The sequence below is a fragment of the Megalobrama amblycephala genome, linkage group LG6 (assembly GCF_018812025.1).
Source record: "Megalobrama amblycephala isolate DHTTF-2021 linkage group LG6, ASM1881202v1, whole genome shotgun sequence".
Taxonomy (NCBI): domain Eukaryota; kingdom Metazoa; phylum Chordata; class Actinopteri; order Cypriniformes; family Xenocyprididae; genus Megalobrama; species Megalobrama amblycephala.
In genome coordinates this window covers 42944174-42967850 of record NC_063049.1, presented here as the reverse complement: position 1 = coordinate 42967850, position 23677 = coordinate 42944174, and the positions used below count along the sequence as shown (strand labels likewise).

The 23677-nt window shown below is 34.2% G+C and overlaps 1 protein-coding gene across 1 annotated transcript; it reads left to right on the top strand.

Moving 5' to 3' along the window:
* The first annotated feature begins 2025 nt into the window (after positions 1 to 2025).
* On the top strand, positions 2026 to 23190 carry xrcc5 (X-ray repair complementing defective repair in Chinese hamster cells 5). The gene is made up of 21 exons (XM_048194722.1): positions 2026 to 2155; positions 4507 to 4620; positions 4695 to 4878; positions 8172 to 8220; positions 8309 to 8431; positions 8732 to 8917; positions 10428 to 10542; positions 10635 to 10773; positions 13675 to 13787; positions 14179 to 14241; positions 15093 to 15230; positions 15325 to 15415; positions 15531 to 15661; positions 16220 to 16416; positions 17143 to 17230; positions 18416 to 18485; positions 18767 to 18876; positions 22006 to 22102; positions 22173 to 22240; positions 22859 to 22933; positions 23101 to 23190. Exons 1-21 carry the CDS (start codon positions 2138 to 2140, stop codon positions 23113 to 23115), a joined length of 2184 nt encoding a protein of 727 aa, XP_048050679.1. The 5' UTR covers positions 2026 to 2137; the 3' UTR covers positions 23116 to 23190.
* Positions 23191 to 23677: the final 487 nt, after the last annotated feature.

Below are 23677 nucleotides of genomic sequence, written 5' to 3'. Positions count from 1 at the left end.
AACAAGAACTTAATCGTACTAACATTTTATATGTAATCCAAAGGCCTTTTTTGTACAGTATGTAAGAATAATATTTACCTTTGTTAAACTCTGTGTACAACCATTTTAATGTAAAATATAAAATAACATGCTATAATAAATCATGATCTCTCCCAGAGTAGAAAATATTAGTTCAGTTTTTCAGAATTGCAAGTTAGAATTGTGTTATAAAAAGTTGCGATTACCTTTCTTTTAATTGCATGATAGATTATATCCCACAATTCTGAGGAAAAAAGTAGAAAATGCAAGAAATAAACTCAGAATTGAGAGATAAAAAGTTGCAATTACCTTTTTTTAATTGCAAAATAGATTATATCCCACAATCTTGACTTATTTTCTCGCAAGTCTGAGGAAAAAAGTAGGAATTGAAAGAAATAAACTCAGAATCGTTGCGATTAAAAGTTGCGATTACCTTTTTTTAATTGCAAGATAGATTATATCCCACAATTCTGATTTATTTTCTCACAGTTCTGAGCTTATATCTCACAATTCTGAGGAAAAAAGTAGGAAATGCAAGAAATAAAGTCAAGAATTGTGAGATAAAAAGTTGCGATGACCTTTTTTTAATTGCAAGATAGATTATATCCCACAATTCTGAGGAAAAAAGTAGCAAATGCAAGAAATAAACTCAGAATTGAGAGATAAAAAGTTGCGATTACCTTTTTTTAATTGCAAAATAGATTATATCCCACAATCTTGACTTATTTTCTCATAATTCTGAGCTTTATATCTCACAATTCTGAGGAAAAAATCCGGAAATTCAAGAAATAAACTCAGAATTGTGTTATAAAAAGTTGCGATTACCTTTTTTTTAATTGCATGATAGATTATATCTCACAATTCTGAGGAAAAAATCCGGAAATTCAAGAAATAAACTCAGAATTGTGTTATAAAAAGTTGCGATTACCTTTTTTTTAATTGCAAGATAGATTATATCCCACAATTCCGACTTATTTTCTCACAATTCTGAGCTTATATCTCACAATTCTGAGGAAAAAATCCGGAAATTCAAGAAATAAACTCAGAATTGTGTTATAAAAAGTTGCGATTACCTTTTTTTTAATTGCATGATAGATTATATCTCACAATTCTGAGGAAAAAATCCGGAAATTCAAGAAATAAACTCAGAATTGTGTTATAAAAAGTTGCGATTACCTTTTTTTTAATTGCAAGATAGATTATATCCCACAATTCTGACTTATTTTCTCACAGTTCTGAGGAAAAAAGTATGAAATGCAAGAATAGAACTTAATCGTTTACTAACATTTAATTTTTTTCTAAATATGTAGTACTAACATTTTATATGTAATCCAAAGGCCTTTTTTGTATGTAAGAATAATATTTACCTTTGTTAAACTCTGTGTACAACCATTTTAATGTAAAATATAAAATAACATGCTATAATAAATCATGATCTCTCCCAGAGTAGAAAATATTAGTTCAGTTTTTGTTATTGTTTTCATAAAGTTATCCACAACAATCGGTAAGTAACATGTTCCTCAATTTACATATTTTGTTGATTCTGGATCAATTACTCTCTGAAAACCTAACCTTAACCATAACATATCTCTAAAATAACACTGATGTAAACCTAAACTTGACATAAACTGTAAACTTGTCCCTCAAATCTGAGTGGTTGACTGAATGTTGTTCCAGGATCACATTCAAACACAACAATCACATCCATTTTCAATACATGCATGACATTGCATGTCTATCCAGCCATGTGATTTGCCCTGAAGAGACCGTCTTGTTCACGTTATGACTGGATATGTGAGTGTATAGGAACATGTTTGATCTTGTGTAAGACTCCTGCTTCAAACATTGATAAGCATTACTGGTTACTACAATGTTAATCCCTGAGGGCTTCACTTTTACAGGTTGAGGTCAGTTATGGCACTTCTTACGTTTACTTAAAGTTTAAAACTGTGTTTTAAATTATGTTTAAATGATATTAAATCATCTTAAAGTGTACTGGAATATAGGGACACAAACGTTTTAGGTTTTTTAAATTGTTTTGTTTCGCGGTCTGAGGCGGAACCTTGTATCATCCGCTCATTTACTCACCCGGAACAATAACAGACGGAAGCCAGCAGAGATGGCGCGAGCAGGGAAGGTAATTCAGTCATAATCAAAAGCTTGACTTATTATTAATAAAATTGTGACTTAACTTTTATGAGACGCATAGTACATAAGATAGACTCAACATCTGCTTTGTATTTATGTCCGTACAGAAAGTTTCACCCACTTACTCTTAAAATGTCTAAAATAAGTGTCGTTCTTGAGTTATTAAAGCTGATTTAAGTATTGAATATTCAAATTTATCAAAAACATTTGTAGGATGAATCAAAATAGATTCATTACAGACATTAGAGTCAAGCATGTCTCCATTTAATTTCATTGGTGTCTATGAAACAATTGAGATCTCATATGTTGTTTTTCATAAGTCAAACCCATGTGCACATTCAACATTCATAGTTTAATGGTTAAAGTGATGGTTTGTTCATAATTGTAAATTGTCATAATTTACTCACTTTCATGTTGTTTCAAACCTGCATGCTGTTTTTTTCTTTCTGTAAAACACAGAAGGAGATTTATATGAAAGCTTGTTTACGCCGCGGAATAAAAAAAAAGATAATTTTAAATTTTTATCTCAAAATTCAGAGAAAAAAGTCAGAATTGAGAGATAAAAAGTTGCGATTACCTTTTTTTAATTGCAAGATAGATTATATCCCACAGTTCTGACTTATTTTTCGCAGTTCTGAGCTTTATATCTCACAATTCTGAGGAAAAAAGTAGGAAGTGCAAGAAATAAACTCAGAATTGTGTTATAAAAAGTTGCGATTACCTTTTTTTGATTGCAAGATAGATTATATCCCACAATTCTGACATATTTTCTCACAGTTCTGAGCTTTATATCTCACAATTATGAGGAAAAAAGTCGGAAATTCAAGAAATAAACTCAGAATTGTGAGATAAAAAGTTGTGATTACCTTTTTTTAATTGCATGATAGATTATATCCCACAATTCTGACTTATTTTCTCACAATTCTGAGGAAAAAAGTAGGAAATGCAAGAAATAAACTCAGAATTGAGAGATAAAAAGTTGCGATGACCTTTTTTTAATTGCAAGATAGATTATATCCCACAATTCTCACTTATTTTCTCACAATTCTGAGGAAAAAAGTCGGAAATTCAAGAAATAAACTCAGAATTGTGTTATAAAAAGTTGCGATTACCTTTTTTTAATTGCAAGATAGATTATATCCCACAATTCTGACTTATTTTCTCACAGTTCTGAGCTTTATATCTCACAATTATGAGGAAAAAAGTCGGAAATTCAAGAAATAAACTCAGAATTGTGAGATAAAAAGTTGTGATTACCTTTTTTTAATTGCATGATAGATTATATCCCACAATTCTGACTTATTTTCTCACAGTTCTGAGCTTTATATCTCACAATTATGAGGAAAAAAGTAGGAAATGCAAGAAATAAACTCAGAATTGTGTTATAAAAAGTTGCGATTACCTTTTTTTAATTGCATGATAGATTATATCCCACAATTCTCACTTATTTTCTCACAATTCTGACTTATTTTCTCACAGTTCTGAGCTTTATATCTCACAATTATGAGGAAAAAAGTAGGAAATGCAAGAAATAAACTCAGAATTGTGTTATAAAAAGTTGCGATTACCTTTTTTTAATTGCAAGATAGATTATATCCCACAATTCCGACTTATTTTCTCACAGTTCTGAGCTTTATATCTCACAATTCTGAGGAAAAAATCCAGAAATTCAAGAAATAAACGCAGAATGGTGTTATAAAAAGTTGCGATTACCTTTTTTTAATTGCATGATAGATTATATCCCACAATTCTGACTTATTTTCTCACAATTCTGAGGAAAAAAATCCAGAAATTCAAGAAATAAACTCAGAATTGTGAGATAAATAGTTGCGATGACCTTTTTTAATTGCAAGATAGATTATATCCCACAATTCTGACTTATTTTCTCACAGTTCTAAGCTAATATCTCACAATTCTGAGGGAAAAAGTCGGAAATTCAAGAAATAAACTCAATAAAAGTTGTGATTACCGTTTTTAATTGCAAGATTGTATCTCACAATTTTGACATTTCTCAAATTTATTCCAAATTTATGTCTCACAATTCTTAGAAAGTCAGAACTGCAAGATATGAACGTGCAATTGCAAGAAAAAACGTCAGAATTGTGAGAGAGATAAATTAGCAATTGTGAGGGAGAAAAAGTTGCCTTTTTTTCCACAGAATCGGACTTTATAACTCACAATTGAGTTTATGTCTCACAATTCTGAGAAAAGAAGTCAAAATTGCGAGAAAGTCACAATTATATTTTAAATTGTTTTATTACGTGGCGGAAACAAGTTTCCATATAATTGTGAGGTGAAATATATCCTCAGCTGTCGTTGTCTTTTCCTCTCTTTCTGTAGTCGGCGTTGGTGCTGTGCATGGATGTGGGTTTCTCCATGAGCAACTCTGAGCCTGGCCAGGAACCGCCCTTTGAACAAGCCAAAAAAGTCATCCAGAAGTTTGTCCAGCGACAGGTTTGTTCTTAATTTATTTATAACATACGTTTGCTATTACTCAGGACGTCGATCAATCTCTTCTTATGTTTCAGGTGTTTGCTGATAATAAAGACGAGGTGGCTCTGGTGCTGTTTGGGACTGATGGCACTAAAAACCTTCTGGCCAAAGACGGGCAGTATGAGAACATCACGATTCACCGTCGCCTCATGATGCCTGATTTTGAACTGCTCCAAGAGATTGAGAATGAACTGCAGCCTGGTGGTCAGCAAGCAGACTGTATCCTTCCTGTTACTGTTACCGCACAGTTGTTGACAAGATAAGACAACACCACACTATAGATCACATGAGACAATGTTGGTAGAAAACATTTTTGTTTTCTAATTGAGGGTTTCCAAACTTCATGAGGGAACTGCAGTGGGATTGAGAGTTGATTAAAAAGCTAATAATTATGTAAATTATTTCCCACATCGGGGGATCGTGAACAGTTACTTTATATTATAGAAATGTTTTATTATTTAGTATATAAATGTATAAATAATAAAATATATTTTATAAATATATAAATAAAGATAGTTTTATATTTAAATAAGAATTATTCTATTAAATTTAATTATTTTTTAATAAAAATAAAATGATATATAATAAATAATTTTATTATCTAATTAAGGCTTCATGAGGGAACTGCTAATAATTATTAAAATTAATTTTCACATCGAGGAATCTTGAACAATTTCTTTATATGTTTTATTATTTAGCATATAAATGTATAAATAATAAAATGTATTTTGTAATTGTACAAATGAAAAAAAAAAAAAAAAAATATATATATATATATATATATATAATATAAATGAGTGAATCAGTTTAATCTAATTATTTTTTAATAATATAAAATAATAAAAAGGTGTGCAGTGGGGTTGTGAGGTGATAAAATGCGAATAATTAATTAAATCATAAAAATATTACATTGAAATAAATAAATCATTTTAAAATAAAAACGATTCATTTTTATTTTTATTTTATACGAATTTTTTTTCGTTTACCTGCATGTCATGTGACCATTAACCACATTAGAGAATCACAAACAATTTCTTTATATTATAAAATGTTTTATTTAATATACATATTATTATAAATATATTTAATAATTATATTAATAAATTAAAATGAATAAAAATCGTTATATTATAACAATAAACTTTATTTATTTATTTAATTATTTTTTTAATAAAAATGAAATGATATAAAATGATAATTTTATTATCTAATTATTTGTTTATTTTATAAGAAGTATTTTATTTGTTTACCTGCATGTCATGTGACCATTAACATTTACATTTACATTTACATTTATTCATTTGGCAGACGCTTTTATCCAAAGCGACTTACAAGTGAGGAATACAACAAGCGAGTCGTCATGATGAGGCAAATAGACAAGAAGTGCTCATAATACAAGTTATAGGCAGTGCTCAGATTATCCTAAGCTACAATAGAGAGGGATTAGAGGAAGTGAAAGGATAGGAATAAGAAGTTTTTTTTTTGTTTTTTTTAAGATGAGGTTAAGTGATCACGAAAGAGATGGGTTTTCAGCTGTCTTTTGAATATTGCCAGGGATTCCGCATTCCGGATGGAGGCAGGAAGATCGTTCCACCAGCAAGGAACAGTGAACGAGAACGTTCTGGAAAGTGATTTTGTGCCTCTCTGTGATGGTACCACAAGCCTTCGCTCCTTTAATGAGCGCAGGTTTCTGGTAGGAGTGTAGACTCGTAAGAGTGAGTGGAAGTAGGAGGGTGCTGAGCCTGTGGCAGATCTGTAAGCAAGCGTCAACGCCTTGAATTTGATGCGAGCAGCAAGTGGTTGCCAGTGAAGAGAGATGAAGAGAGGCGTGACGTGGGCTCTTTTGGGCTCGTTGAAGACGAGACGTGCTGCTGCGTTCTGAATCATTTGTAGAGGCTTGATTGTGCATGATGGCAGTCCAGCCAGAAGAGCATTGCAGTAATCAAGCCTAGAAATGACCAGGGCCTGGACCAGAAGTTGTGTTGCATGTTCTGTTAGAAAGGGCCTGATTTTCCTGATGTTGTATAGTGCAAATCTGCATGACCGAGCTGTCTTTGCAATGTGGTCTTTGAAGGACAGTTGGTCATCAAGGATTACTCCAAGATTTCTGGCCGAATTTGACGGGGTAATTGAGGATGTACCTAGCTGGATGCTGAAATCGTGATTTAGAGTCGGATTGGCAGGGAAGACGAGAAGCTCAGTCTTAGCCAGGTTGAGCTGTAGATGATGTTCTTTCATCCATGCCGAGATGCCCGCCAGACAGCTTGAGATTCGTGCAGCTACTGTGGGATCATCTGGTTGGAATGAAAGGAAGAGTTGTGTGTCATCAGCATAGCAATGGTAGGAGAAACCATGTGCCTGAATGATGGGACCAAGTGATGTAGTGTAAATGGAGAAGAGGAGGGGTCCAAGAACTGAACCCTGAGGAACACCCGTGGTCAGTTGATGAGCTTTGGATACCTCCCCTCTCCAGGCACCCCTGAAAGACCTTCCTGTGAGATAGGATTCAAACCAGAGAAGTGGAGTACCTGTGATGCCCAGTGAGGAGAGGGTGGACAGGAGGATCTGATGATTCACCGTGTCAAAGGCAGCAGATAGATCGAGCAGAATGAGAACTGATGATTTGGAATCAGCCTTTGCAATCCGCAGGGATTCAGTGACCGACAGCAGTGCAGTCTCAGTCGAGTGGCCACTCTTGAAACCGGATTGATTGACATCCAATTGGTTGCTCTGTGAGAGAAAAGATGACACCTGGTTGAAAACAACTCGTTCAAGTGTTTTTCCTATGAATTAACCACATCAGAGAATCGTGAACATGTGAATGTGTTGTTAAATTATTGAAATATTAAATCTCAGGGGGACTTAAAGTAGGCCTGTCACGATAAACGATACTTTTGTAATTTTAAGACCGTTTTATGCCACTGAATATATAATCATAATATAACAGCATAAGTAGGCCTACTTACAAATGACAATACTTTCATACTTTCAAATGACAATAACCTTTTAATTCTTAGACCATAGAAATTAAATTTACTAAATCAAAAAACCTGAATAAATAGTGAATAAACATTTAAAATATTAGACATTTTTTCCCTGTCCTGCTTTTCTCTGTAAACTAAGGGTGCACAATATTTCTGAAAAAAGCAGTCAGATGTCCATATGAACAAAGGCACAGACGTCTCAACAGGCCACATCTGCTGCTAAAACTATTATAGTGGCACCATTTTGCACTGTGACATTTATATTTGAACCAGAAGAGTGGATTGCAGCTTTGAAATAATGGGCGATATATTGCGTCACCAAAAATTTGAGGTCATGTACATGTATTGTGCGATATAAAAAGCGTGTGCCAAATGCATAAATTATATATTGATTATTGCAACTGGCCTAACTTAAAGTAAAAATTTTACGTCAAAGTTGTTCGGCTGACAAAAAAGTTTGGGAATCTCTGATCTCTGGTTATTTTGTGTATACATGTTACTATGGGAAGTCCTTGACTTATTCATCAGGGCTTGATGCTCTTGTGGTTTGCATGGACCTTCTGCAGAGAGAAACCATGTGAGATCATTTGTCGCTCTCTTTCTGGTTGTTTTTAATGCAATTGAGGGGTTTCACTGCTGCATTCACACTTTTTACTTGTTTTTTAGGGGAAGAAATATGAGCGTCTGAACATCGCCCTGCTGACGGATCTGAACATACAGACTTCGGAAGATCAGCTGGACATTATCATCAAAAACCTGAAGAAAGCTGGTGTCACCATGCAGTTCTTGTAAGAAACCTGCACTCATAACTGATTAGACAATAAAGTTCTACTCTCAGTTCAAAGGTTTAGATCCCCCCCTTTTTCTTGAAAAAATAATGTATATTTTATAGTTTCATGTACTTTATGTATGTCACAAACATTAAACATGAAGTGGGCATCAGTCAGATGGTCACTTCCTGTGTAATGGGCAGTTCTCTATCAAAAGTAAGATGCAAAGTGACCCAGATTTGATGCTGTTTCTAATTCTGAACAGTTGATTTCTTGGTAGTCCTGCATCTGCACTGATATGCCTTTTGATCCGTTCAGTTTGCCGTTCCCTGTGGATGAAGAGGACAGAGCGAGTGGTGAAGGGGATGGACCGGGGCCGTCAGCGGCTCCACCCCGTCCAGGAAAAGGCTTGAGCAGACAGCAGACACAAGGTCTGGAGATGGTCAAACAGATCATGACCAGCCTAGAGGAGGAGGACGGCCTGGAAGAGGTCTACACGTTCAGGTATAAATTCATATCAGCAAGTGGAAAATATAGTTAGTGCACAATTTCTTTAAATTATAATATATATTTTATTTATTATAAAATGTATAATAAAAATTATAAAATATTTTTTATAATTATAAAAAATTATATTTAAATAAATTAATAAAATATTATAATTTTTAAAATGTAATAAGGTTTTTTTTATTTAATAAAAATGAAATAATATACAATAAGTAATATATATATATATATATATATATATATATATATATAATATAATGTATGTGTGTGTAATACTGTATATTACTTATTGTATATTATTTCTTTTTTATTAAAAAGTATTGAATTAAAATATTTTAATTTATTCAAATATAAAAGAATTGTACATTTTTATAATTATGACATATATTTTTATTTATTTTCATTATACATTTTAATATTGAAATATATAATAAAATTAATAAAATATATTTTACAATTATAAAAAATACATGAAAAAGTCATTTTTATATTTGAATAAATTAATAAAATATTTTATTTTAATATTTTTTAATAAAATTTAAATAATATACAATAAGTAATATATTACACACACATATTTATATGTATATTATATATTTTTCATGTATAAAAAAGTTTTATTTAAAGTTAGATTTGAATAAATAGATTCAAATTAATAAATTTAAATTAATAAAATTTTAATTTAATACTATTTAATAAAAATGAAATAATATACAATAAATAATGTATTTGTATATTTATAATATTTTCCATATATTTGTGCAATTTTTTTTTTTTTTTTTAATAATTATAGGTTTTTAATATAATTTCACTTCTTAATTTAAAGGGTCAGTTCACTCAGAAATAAAAATGTAGTCATTATTTACTCATTCCAACACTGTATTAGTAGCTGTCAGAATGTCTGAGACCGCCACATGAATCAGTCATTCAAAAAACACACAAACACTCATTGTTACACACATCAAGCAAGGCACTTATGCCCTTGTTACTCACTCCAGGGGCCGTAGGAAGTGAACTGTAAAAGCGCAGACACTATTATTCAGAGCGACTTATGAAAAGAGCTTTGATTTTGGAATCAGAATAACTAAAAGCCTGATATTTCTGAAGTTCATGAAAAGGTCAGGAAATTTTAATATTGTGATTTACAGGCTTTCCAGATAAATCATCATCAATGATATACTGATCTTTGTGAGTAAAACTTACCTGCAAATCAACGTCAATCGGTCCATTTAGGGTGTTATTTAAAGTCTCTTGTGCTCACCAAGGTTGCATTTATATAATAAAAATACAGTAATATTATAATTTAAAATAACTGTTTTGTGTTTGAGGATGTCACATATCTTATGAGTTGCATTTGTTCTCTGATAATAATCTTTTAAATCTATTAGCTCAAATGATTAGTACCTGATATACAGTAGAAATTGGAAAATAAACCATTATCCAGTAATCCTGGAGAAGTGTTAGACATTCATTGGTCAAAAAGTGATTGTGTTGATGTGTGCCGCAGTGATGCTCTGGAGAAGCTGTCCATCTTCAAGCGCATCGACAGGAGGCCGATGGCGTGGCCCTGTCACCTGACCATCGGCAGCTCATTGACCATCCGCATTGTTGGATACAAAGCTGTGAGTTCCTGATGGAGTATGTTCTCAAAGCATTCCTCAAAAGAATACAGTCTAAACTGATCTGGTGTAATATTGTGTTTGGTGGCCATAAGGTGACGGAGGAGAAGGTGAAGAAGTCTTGGGGCGTGGTGGACGCTGAGAGTCACCAGCGGGATGACGTCAAGAGGGAAACGGTTTACTGCCTGAACGATGATGATGAAACTGAAGTACAGAAGGATGACACTATCCAAGGTGCAGAAAATATTTCATCCACTGTGATTTTACATAACAATATCAGATATGTATGGAAGCTTGTTTCTGCCATGAAATAAAAAATAAAAAAGATTGTGACTTTTTATCTCACAATTCTTACTGTTTTTCTCAGAATTGCGAGTTTTAAAGTTGGAATTGCGAGATATAAAGTCGGAATTGCGTGATATAAAGTCGGAATTGCGAGTTAAAAAGTCAAAATTTGGTGATATAAAGTTGGAATTGCGAGATATAAAGTCGGAGTTGCGACTTATAAAGTCGGAATTGCGTGATATAAAGCCGGAATTGCGTGATATAAAGCCGGAATTGCGTGATATAAAGTTGGAATTGCAAGTTATAAAGTCGGAATTGCGTGATATAAAGTCGGAGTTGTGAGTTATAAAGTCGGAATTGCGTGATATAAAGCCGGAATTGCGTGATATAAAGTCGGAATTGCGAGTTAAAAAGTCAAAATTTGGTGATATAAAGTTGGAATTGCGAGATATAAAGTCGGAGTTGCGTGATATAAAGCCAGAATTGCGTGATATAAAGTCGGAATTGTGAGTTATAAAGTCGGAATTGCGTGATATAAAGCCGGAATTGCGTGATATAAAGTCGGAATTGCGAGATATAAAGTCGGAATTGCGAGATATAAAGTCGGAATTGCGTGATATAAAGCCGGAATTGCGTGATATAAAGTTGGAATTGCGAGTTATAAAGTCGGAATTGCGTGATATAAAGTCGGAGTTGCGAGTTATAAAGTCGGAATTGCGTGATATAAAGCCGGAATTGCGTGATATAAAGTTGGAATTGCGAGTTATAAAGTCGGAATTGCGTGATATAAAGCCGGAATTGCGTGATATAAAGTTGGAATTGCGAGTTATAAAGTCGGAATTGCGTGATATAAAGTCGGAGTTGCGAGTTATAAAGTCGGAATTGCGTGATATAAAGCCGGAATTGCGTGATATAAAGTCGGAATTGCGAGATATATAATGTCGGAATTGCGTGATATAAAGTCGGAATTGCGAGATATAAAGTAAAAATTTGGTGATATAAAGTCGTAATTGCGTGATATAAAGTTGGCATTGCGAGTTATAAAGTTGGAATTGCGTGATATAAAGTCGGAATTGCGAGATATAAAGCCAGAATTGCGTGATATAAAGTCGGAATTGCGAGATATAAAGCCAGAATTGCGTGATATAAAGTCGGAATTGCGAGATATAAAGTCGGAATTGCGAGTTCTAAAGTCAGAATTGCGAGTTCTAAAGTCGGAATTGCGTAATATAAAGTTGGAATTGCGAGTTAAAAAGTCAAAATTTGGTGTTTTAAAGTCGGAATTGCGAGTTATAAAGTCGGAATTGCGTAATATAAAGTTGGAATTGCGAGTTAAAAAGTCAAAATTTGGTGTTTTAAAGTCGTAATTGCGAGTTATAAAGTCGGAGTTGCGAGTTATAAAGTCGGAATTGCGTGATATAAAGCCGGAATTGCGTGATATAAAGTCGGAATTGCGAGATATAAAGTCGGAATTGCGTGATATAAAGTCGGAATTGCGAGATATAAAGTAAAAATTTGTTGATATAAAGTCGTAATTGCGTGATATAAAGTTGGCATTGCGAGTTATAAAGTTGGAATTGCGTGATATAAAGTCGGAATTGCGAGATATAAAGCCAGAATTGCGTGATATAAAGTCGGAATTGCGAGATATAAAGCCAGAATTGCGAGTTCTAAAGTCGGAATTGCGTAATATAAAGTTGGAATTGCGAGTTAAAAAGTCAAAATTTGGTGTTTTAAAGTCGGAATTGCGAGTTATAAAGTCGGAATTGCGTAATATAAAGTTGGAATTGCGAGTTAAAAAGTCAAAATTTGGTGTTTTAAAGTCGTAATTGCGAGTTATAAAGTCGGAGTTGCGAGTTATAAAGTCGGAATTGCGTGATATAAAGCCGGAATTGCGTGATATAAAGTCGGAATTGCGAGATATAAAGTCGGAATTGCGTGATATAAAGTCGGAATTGCGAGATATAAAGTAAAAATTTGGTGATATAAAGTCGTAATTGCGTGATATAAAGTTGGCATTGCGAGTTATAAAGTTGGAATTGCGTGATATAAAGTCGGAATTGCGAGATATAAAGCCAGAATTGCGTGATATAAAGTCGGAATTGCGAGATATAAAGTCGGAATTGCGAGTTCTAAAGTCAGAATTGCGAGTTCTAAAGTCGGAATTGCGTAATATAAAGTTGGAATTGCGAGTTAAAAAGTCAAAATTTGGTGTTTTAAAGTCGGAATTGCGAGTTATAAAGTCGGAATTGCGTAATATAAAGTTGGAATTGCGAGTTAAAAAGTCAAAATTTTGTGTTTTAAAGTCGGAATTGCGAGTTATAAAGTCGGAACTGCATGATATAAAGTCAGAATTGGGAGATATAAAGTCAGAATTGGGAGATATAAAGTCAGAATTACCATTTTTATTTTTTATTTAGTGGCGAAAACAAGCTTCCGTAGATTTGGGACACATTCAGTTGTTTTGTGAAAAAGCCATGGTTGTTTACCTGTTAAAATGTGGTTTAATGTTCAGTAATATTATCGATTTGTCTGCAGTTGAACTAAATTGAGCTGAATAATGACACTATGGTCTGTTTAGAGCTTCTTTACAGATGAAATTGAATTTGTTTCATAATTGATGAATGTTACAGCAGATTAATTTTTAACCACTGTATGAGTGATTATTACATTTGAGTTCACTTTACGACTATTGAAAAAGTACGCTATATAGTATGAATGAATCTCAGACATTGAACATTGCAGAAAAAGAAACCGTTTCACTCGTTGTGCGTCGCGTCTTGAAACAATCTGTATCATATATAAATAAATGTAACTTGTTTATCTGTTTATGCTCTCTGCTTCCTATAGGTTTCCGTTATGGAAGCGACATTGTTCCCTTTTCAAAGGTGGATGAGGACCAGATGAAATATAAGTCTGATGGGAAGTGTTTTGCTGTGCTGGGCTTCACTAAACAGGAGCTGGTAAGATGCTGTCCAGCAGATGGCGCTCTTTTCAAATGAGTCATGGAAAACATGAAATATAAAGGGGTCTTTAAATTGTGCTGTCTATAGTGACTATATGTGCTTGTTGTGCTTGGCTCTAAAATATTTCATTGGATCTAAGAGAGCAATATTTATAAAATAGCTTTGCTACAATTTGGAATCAGTGTAAGAACCCTGATAGGACATAATAGGAAGCTGCTGATAATAAATTGTGTTTATTCAGGGAAGTCCAGTGAGTAGGACATTCTCCAAAATCAAATAATTTTACTGAAAAATGTTGGTATTTGTGTAAATGCAAACACTTTGTACTGTGCCTCCCTTTATAATGTACAGTGACAGTTTTTTTGTTTGTTTGTTTGTTTGATTGCAGATTCGTCGTCATCAGTTTATGGGAAGCCAAGTTGTCAAAGTTTTTGCTCCCAGAGATGATGAAGTGAGTTTTACAACAAATTTTGTCTACTATGATATTATGCTGGAATTTGCTTAATTTTAATAATTAGTTTAATAATTGTCAGTAACTGTGATGTTTGAATGCATACGGTGGTGGTGACCAAAAGTTATAAAATAACATAAACACATATATAAAATAATTTTCATTTCAACCTGAAAATTATCAAAGTTTTAGGGTTTTGAAAAAAGCAAAATAATGTGAAATTAGGAAGAAATGTCAGATTCTGCACTATTTATTGATGACTAATCAAATGTGATGTTCTTACGTTCATTTTTCACTCAAATTATTATGCTGATAATATATTTTGTAATTACACTAAATTACACTGTTTTTGAAAAGTCACCAAGGCTGCATTTATTTAATCAAAAATAGCAGTAATATTGTGAGATATTATTTATTTTAAAATAACTGTTTCCTATTTGAATATGTTTTAAAATGTAATTCATTCCAGTGCTGGAAAAACTTAACTTTCAGTACATTTCTTATTTTTATCAATGATGAAAACGGTTGTGCTGTTTAATATTTTATAAGGGAAACCGTGATGCTCTATTTCAGAATTCTTTGATGAATAGAATGTTCAAAAGAACAGCATTTATTTGAAATCGAAATCTTTTGCAACATTTTAAATTTCTTTACTGTCACTTTTTAACAATATAATGCATCCTTGCTGAATAAAATTAATAATTTATTTAAAAAAAAACTAATTAAATTGACCCCAAACTTTTGAATGATAGTGTAAGTATTTTGTATCAAGAAAAAAAAAGCAGCATAGAAGCATCTTAACTAGCTGTCTGAGACTTTTGACTTCATATATTCCTATCTTTTGTGTGCAGCATGCAGCAGTGGCTCTGTCCGCTCTGATTCGTGCCCTTGACGGTCTAAAGATGGCAGCGATTGTGCGTTATGCTTACGATCGCCGCAGCAACCCTCAAGTGGGCGCCGCCTTTCCCTGCATTAAGGAGAAATATGAAGTAGGTTGATTATATCAAGCATAAAACACACTTTGAATGTTTTATCTTCGGAATGTTGCACACCAGAGTCACTCCTCATGTCTCCCGTCCTCAGTGTCTGCTGTACGTGCAGCTGCCGTTTATGGAGGATCTCCGACAGTTCACTTTCCCAATGTTGGAAAACAACAAAAAGTTCATGCCCTCAGGTGGGACCTCACATTACAAGAGCTAGTTTCTATCAGAAACTTTGATTTTATTACGAGATGCGTATTGATGTTCTTGATTTAATGCAGTTGTCTTTGTGTGAATGTGTCTGAACAGAGTCTCAGCTGTCAGCCGTGGACGCACTGATCAAATCCATGATGCTGGTGGAACAGGATGAGGATGGAGAGAGTGTGGACATCTTCAAAGTCAACCACATACCAAATCCACAGTTCCAGAGACTTTTCCAGGCATGATGGGAATGGGATGGGCAGCCTGACAATACCTGATTCTCTCATAGTAGTCAAATAGATTCAATATGTTTAATGTAAGAAGTAAAATATGAAGTAAACATCAAGTAGGGATGTGATGGTGAGGAAATTTTCCCACCGGTTAATCGACGTAATCGCCTGTGCGCAATTTACATTTGCTTTCAAATTTGCGCCATTATTCATTATTACTCTTCATGAAAAACACAACAATGAAACAGTAAAATGATTATCTCGCTTAAATAGGTGCTTTTGGGTGAAAAGCAGATTTTGATTGCTATTATATATATATGATTCTTGAACAGCATTTATCTGAAATAGAAATCTAAATATCTTTACTGTCATTTTTGATCAATTTAACGCATCCTTGCTGAATAAAAGTGTTAATTTCTTTCAATATGCACACACATACATATCCTCTCTTTGTTCTTCAGTAATACAATGATTCAGGTGTGTGACATTGGCTGTGAAATCCATGTTGTCTCAGGTCGGTGTCTCTGCAGTAGGTCTCATTGATCTTTTCTTGGCTCTCGTCCTCAGTGCTTGCATCACCGCGGTGTGAATCCTGATGATCCCCTGCCGTCCGTCGAGCCCTGGCTGAAGAGGGTCCTAGAGCGACCTCAGGCTGTGTCCGCCCGCTGCCAGGCACCTCTGCAGGACGTCAAGACCAAGTTCCCCCTGAAAGTGGTGCTGAAAAAGAAAGAGCAGAAGACAAGCGCAGACGTGTTCGGCAGCAGGTGAGAATGGATCAAATCAACACTGGAGCTGAGGATGAAATCAATGAGAAGTGCTACATGACTTCCAGCATATTGGGATAAACGTACAGATTGTGGTAGACATATTTGCACAGCTATTCATGGACGTTTTTTCATTAATTACATGTGAGGGCAATTAAGAAATATGCAGTAATGCAAACTGATGTGGGAGGGTTTATTTTGCAATTGACCAATTGGAATGAAGTATTTCAAAGGACGGTCTAATAAAAGTCACATCTCTAGTGTGTGATATCGACATACTTTTAAAGGGGACATATCATGAAAATCTGTGTAAGGTTTAGGCTGAACACCATTACTGACAATCCTCATTTTGGCTGCGTGAGATTCTCCAGCTTTGTTGTTGTTGAGCTGTTAAAGCTCCGCCCTCTTCTGGAAAGGGGGTGGGGAGCAGCAGCTCATTTGCATTTAAAGGGACACACACAAAAACGGCGTGTTTTTGCTCACACCCAAATAGGGGCAAATTTGACAAGCTATAATAAATGATCTGTGGGGTATTTTGAGCTGAAACTTCACAGACACATTCTGGAGACACCAGAGACTTATATTACATCTTGTGAAAGGGGGATTATAGGTCCTATTTAAGGTTGATCTTTCTGGCATTTTTACTATTTATAATATGAAATCAGGGCAAAAAGTGTTTATTTTAGTTGGTAATGTTGATCTGTGTGTTGATTGTGTCTTCATCAGTACTGATGAGCCAGATGTAAAGAAGGTCAAAGTGGATGAAGAGATTGAGTTTAACCTGGCCGAGATTACGCAGGGCAACGTCACATCGGTGAGACCCTCATGTGACACAAAAATCTGTTCAATAATGTACATTACTCTGATTAAAATTGTTTATATACACTGCAGTTCAAAAGTTTGGGCTCTTTTTGAAAGAAACAATGCATTAAATTGAGCAAAAGTGACCGTAAAGACATTTAAATTTAGATTTCAAATAAATGTGGTTCTTTTGAACTTTTTATTGATCAAAGAATCCTGAAAAAAATGTATCAAGGTTTCCACAAAATTCTGAAGCAGCATGACTGTTTTCAACACTGATAATAATCAGAAATGTTTCTTGAGCAGCAAATCATCATATTAGAATGATTTCTGAAGGGTCATGTGACACTGAAGATGCTAATGATGCTGTAAATTCAGCTTTGATCACAGGAATGAATTACAGTTTACAATATATTCACATAGAAAAATTTGAAATTGTAATAATATTTCACAATTTTTACTGTATTTTGGATCAAATAAATGCATCCTTGGTGAGCAAAAGAGAATTCTTTCAGAAACATTTAAATGATCCTACCGACCCCAAACTTTTGAACAGTAGAGTAATATATAAATATATTATATTAAATTATATATTTGAAAAATGTATACATTAATTTTTAATGCTTTCCCTTTTATTAATAAAATATTCAGAAGCCTTTCACTGACTTAAAGTCAATGTGAAAGGCCTTTCGCAACCCATTTTGTATGTAACATGACGTATTTCAAAGTGAAAAGGATACTGAATGGAAAATTTTATTTTCCCATTGTCCATTAGCAGAAAAGTTGTTTCAGAGACTAAGAGAGTCATTTGCAGTAACATGAGCACAATAAGACCAGGAACATGTATTCATGTTCTCTCTTTCACCTTAAAAAAGTTGCCAGCATTTTTTGGTCATTTTCACAAAGAATATTTTGTTGTATGCAATATATCAAAAGAAAATTTTTATTCTAGCTTCATGCATTCTTTTTTATCAACACTTGAATCGATAAATTTTGAACAAAAAGCTGAGAAAAACGCATAAGCTATGCTTCTATCACTTGTTTCTGCTTCTTTTTCGCCTGTGTTTTGATCTGGAGATTCTGTACTCTTTCAGAAGATGCATAATAGCGCCCCCTACCGTATAACAGCGAAAACACAAATCCCGTCAAGGGTTAATACTGTGAAGTATCGCTCTTTAACAGACACTGTCTCTTTCAGGTTGGCAGCGTCAATCCAGCGAGAGATTTCTGCACACTGATTAGACAGAAGACCGTTTCTTTCGATCAGGGTGAGATTTGCTCCAGTTTGATTTTTTTCAGCTCTCCTACAAAAAGCAACGTTAGTAACCTTCATATAAGTGTACTATAATTTAAATGCAATTATTCAGTCTGCAAGACCTTGCTAAAGGTTGCTGGTCGTCTCTGAGGCACTGAACAGTCGCTCACTGTGATGTAAGCGTTAATTGATCTGACGGACGCTGTCATTGAGCAGTGTTGTTTCTGAATGTTAGCCGCAGGTTTTGTTGTTAGTGCATTGGCTTTGATAATCATTGTTTTGTAACCTTGACAGCGTGCCAGCAGCTGACCCACAGGATTGAGCAGTTGCTGGGCAACAGGAGCCCTGAGTACTACACGAAGAGCATCGCCTGTATCCAGGCTTTCAGGGATCAGTCTGTATCGGTGAGCTCTCAATTAAACCTCCGTATCCAATCAGGGATCACTTAAGGATGAGTAGTTTTTTCGGTCGGTAGGATGTTGGGATACATTTCACAAGATCTGAGCTCAGCTGGAGTCTCAGGCTTCATTCCAAAACCTAGTGAGCTGCCTACCTAGACAGGATTTTAAGGCGTTACAAGTGTACTTCTGATTTTGGATGAATTCTATCACATTCACAAAGCCATAATGATTTGAAGAGCGTGAACAAGTCTCGAGAATTGTTTGTATTTCAATTAGTATTGAAAAATCTAATTAATTTTATTAAAAGTAGAACGTTTTACCCAACATTTGCATTTGATATGAACTGTATTTTCACTGTTTATTGCTTGAATGCAATCATGTAATTCTGATGATGCACGAAATTCAGACGGAGGGCAGGAAGTGAAAAGCAGAATGGACGAGATGGAGGAAAGTCCTTAATGTACTGGTTTAGACACTATTACAAGAGAGATATGAACAACATAAGCATGAAGGCATACTACTTTTTTGTTAGTGATTGCATATGCAAGTTGTATTAACTTCTGACAAATTGGTCACTGCACACACAAGCATTATCCGACTCGGCTCCATCATTATAAGCCACCTTTTCCTGCATTTTTCAGTTAATTTCTTGCATTTTTTCCCCCTGATGAACAACAATATTTGGTACACGATAAAAGCTCATTGTGATTTCTCGGTTAGAGCAACAATAAATAACACAAAACATCATTTCATAGTGGTTCCCTATGTAGAAAATCACTTCCTGCCCTCCATCTGCATTTTGCACCACCCTATGACGTCATGTGCAAACAACCTATTAGAGTGTTGTGTCATTAGCATAGTTTCCTGTGCACTCAAACTAAACTATAGCATGCAAATTACTCTCATGTCAGGTTCTGTGATGTTAGGACACTCTCTCAGAAGGTAGCTGCCTATGTAGGCTCACTAGGTTTTGGACAGAGTCCACTACCAATCGAAATTCTGGACTCTGACACTGTTATTTTAGTATTTTGAACTAGATTTTATTTTTGTATTTTCAGTTTTCATTTTAATTTAACTTTTAGTAATTTTATCGCATTTTATCAGATTTTGTCTATTTTTATCCGACTCGGCTCCATCATTATAAGCCACCTTTTCCTGCATTTTTCAGTTAATTTCTTGCATTTTTTCCCCTTATGAACAACAATTTTTGGTACACGATAAAAGCTCATTGTGATTTCTCGGTTAGAGCAACAATAAATAACGCAAAACATCATTTTATAGTGGTTCCCTATGTAGAAAATCACTTCCTGCCCTCCATCTGCATTTTGCACCACCCTATGACGTCATGTGCAAACAACCTATTAGAGTGTTGTGTCATTAGCATAGTTTCCTGTGCACTCAAACTAAACTATAGCATGCAAATTACTCTCATGTCAGGTTCTGTGATGTTAGGACACTCTCTCAGAAGGTAGCTGCCTATGTAGGCTCACTAGGTTTTGGACAGAGTCCACTACCAATTGAAATTCTGGACTCTGACACTGTTATTTTAGTATTTTGAACTAGATTTTATTTTTGTATTTTCAGTTTTCATTTTAATTTAACTTTTAGTAATTTTATCGCATTTTATCAGATTTTGTCTATTTTTATCCGACTCGGCTCCATCATTATAAGCCACCTTTTCCTGCATTTTTCAGTTAATTTCTTGCATTTTTTCCCCCTTATGAACAACAATTTTTGGTACACGATAAAAGCTCATTGTGATTTCTCGGTTAGAGCAACAATAAATAACGCAAAACATCATTTTATAGTGGTTCCCTATGTAGAAAATCACTTCCTGCCCTCCATCTGCATTTTGCACTACCCTATGACGTCATGTGCAAACAACCTATTAGAGTGTTGTGTCATTAGCATAGTTTCCTGTGCACTCAAACTAAACTATAGCATGCAAATTACTCTCATGTCAGGTTCTGTGATGTTAGGACACTCTCTCAGAAGGTAGCTGCCTATGTAGGCTCACTAGGTTTTGGACAGAGTCCACTACCAATCGAAATTCTGGACTCTGACACTGTTATTTTAGTATTTTGAACTAGATTTTATTTTTGTATTTTCAGTTTTCACTTTAATTTAACTTTTAGTAATTTTATCGCATTTTATCAGATTTTGTCTATTTTTTTTGTATTGATATTGATTTATTTTGTTTTACTTATTTTTAATTTATAGTACATATAGTGTTAGTATATATAGTATTCATTTGTAGTATTAAATATATAGTGCAGTGTTAGTGTAACATTATGCACAACCATTGTTGTTGTTGTTGGAAAGAAATACTTTTATTGCATTAAATTGATCAAAAGTGACAGTAAAAACATTTATAATGTTATAAAAGCTTTCTATTTCAGATAAATGCTGTTCTTTTGAACTTTATATTCATCAAAGAATCCTGAAAAAAATTGTACACGACTGTTTTCAACATTGATGATAATCTAAAATGTTTCTTGAGCAGCAAATCATCATATTAGAATGATTTCTGAAGGGTCATGTGACACTGAAGATGCTAATGATGCTGAAAATTCAGCTTTGATCAAAGGAATAAATTACACTTTACTATATATTCACATAGAAAACAGTTATTTTAAATTGCAAAAATATTTCACAATTTTACTGTTTTTACTGTATTTTTGATCAAATAAATCCAGTCTTGGTGAATATAATAATGTTCAAAAACATAAAAAAAATTTTACTGACCCCAAAGTTTTAGTGTTTTTAGTTTTAGTAAACAATAACACTGGCTTCTAATGATTGTGAAAACCTTTCACTATTCTGCTTGAAATTTGTTTTATAGTCAAATATAGATGCATGTAATGAATTGTGCATGTGTACAATTCCCTTTTTTCATTAAAACTTTCTGTTTACCCCTGACCACCTGAGACAGATGGCAATAGCTGGTGTAAACATGGCCTGTGTGTGGCATCGTTTATGCAACAGATGTTGCATTTTCGTTTCTTGATGTCAGTTTTCAGTGTTGAAGCATTTTAATGAGTACGAGTACATGAGCTCAGAGCATCAGCGCATGTGCTTACACACGTCCCACTGCGCCTGACCAGAATCTCCCAATGACATTTACTCCATCAGAGCGGAAACGCAGAGCTGTTCAACAGTTACATGCAGTCCCTGAAGAGGAGCGTTCCTGACAGGAATCTTCAGGAATTCTGGGATCTGCTCATCCAAGGTAGAGGACAGGCCTTCTGCTCGTGTTGAGCTGAAGTCATCATGCCTTCAACATGTGCTTTTGTTTTCAGATGCCCTGACGCTCATAAGCAAAGATGAAGTGGACGGAAGCACCGTCTCCAAACAAGATGCAAACCAGGTACTGCTTCCATGGAAACAATCCACATAAGAGTAACATTATTGTTATTAACATCTGTTTATGATGCTTTTGTCCATGTTTGGCTTTCTTTAGTGTGTAATGTTGCTGTTTGAGCATGAAAAAGGTTTCCAAAGTCACTACAGTGTCACTGTTTCTGAACTCCCTGAAACGCCTCCATTGTAGTCTTGAGTTTTCTTCCGGGAACGAACACGTCACAATATTCCTCATTTAAATAATTCATACGCAGAATAAAGGGGCGGGGCCTGGTTGAGTTAGTTAGTAGTGTGTTGAAACTGGCGGTTATGGTAAGAGGCGGGACATTTCCCTAACACCAATCACAACACACTGCTCCAGCCGACCAATCAGAGCACATTGTGCTTTTCAGAAGGAGGGGCTTCATAGAGACAGGAACTAAACAGAGCGTTACTGACAGACTGGGAAGAGGAGCTGCAACAATGGAGAATATGAGGAAAATAATCAACATTCAAGCATGAAAACCTGCTCTAGTAGAGCCTAAAAACAACATCAAGACTTTGAAAATGGGTGTTTAATATGCAGAGGTTGTTGGTAAAGTCTGTGTGTTATTGTGGTTGGTTAACTCTGTATTTGCTGGTTTAGTTCCTGGCATTCGAGCAGAAGGAGGAAGTGCAGGCGGCTCCAGCGCAGGAAGACACTGGAGATGTAGATGATCTGGTGAGTGTTTCATGGTTGTTTGCTTGTTTTGATGACAAGCATATCAATTATATTTGTGAGTGTGATTATGTTCTGATAAATACTTCACTGGTCTGTTATACTTTATTAGAGATTTTAGGCATTTATTTGCTAAGTTGTTGACTAATGTTTTTTTTTTTTTTATGCAGCTGGACATGATGTAAAACGGATGACTCCTACGTCCTTCAGCCTTATGCAAATCTCCATTAGGTGCCATTTATTTGTGAAACTCAAATCCCCAAAACGAGTTAAAGTGCTTTGATTAATCGTCTTCTTTTGTACTAAAAGTTTTTGTACATCATAAAGGCTACAGCTTTGTACGGAAGAGGATTAGGGCCAAGCAATAATAAAAAAATAAAACCATCTCGAGATTAAAGTTGTTAAATTTCGAGAAAAAAGTCTAGATAAAATGTTGAGAATAAACTCGTTAAATTACGAAAAAAACTCGTTAAATTTCGAGAAAAAAGTCGAGATAAAATGTTGAGAATAAAGTCATTAAATTACGAGAAAAACTCGTTAAATTACGAGAACAAATTCATTAAATTATGAGAAAAATTTTGTTAAATTTTGAGGAAAAAAGTCGAGATAAAATGTTGAGAATAAAGTCATTAAATTACGAGAAAAAACTCGTTAAATTTCGAGAAAAAAGTCAAGATAAAATGTTGAGAATAAAGTCATTAAATTACGAGAAAAACTTGTTAAATTACGAGAACAAATTCATTAAAT

Excerpts from the sequence above, each read along its gene's own strand:
- xrcc5 (XM_048194722.1), top strand. Across the intron at positions 8,918-10,427 it reads GAAGAGGTCTACACGTTCAG|TGATGCTCTGGAGAAGCTGT; the intron begins GTATAAATTCAT and ends TGTGTGCCGCAG. Across the intron at positions 15,416-15,530 it reads CAAAAAGTTCATGCCCTCAG|AGTCTCAGCTGTCAGCCGTG; the intron begins GTGGGACCTCAC and ends GTGTCTGAACAG.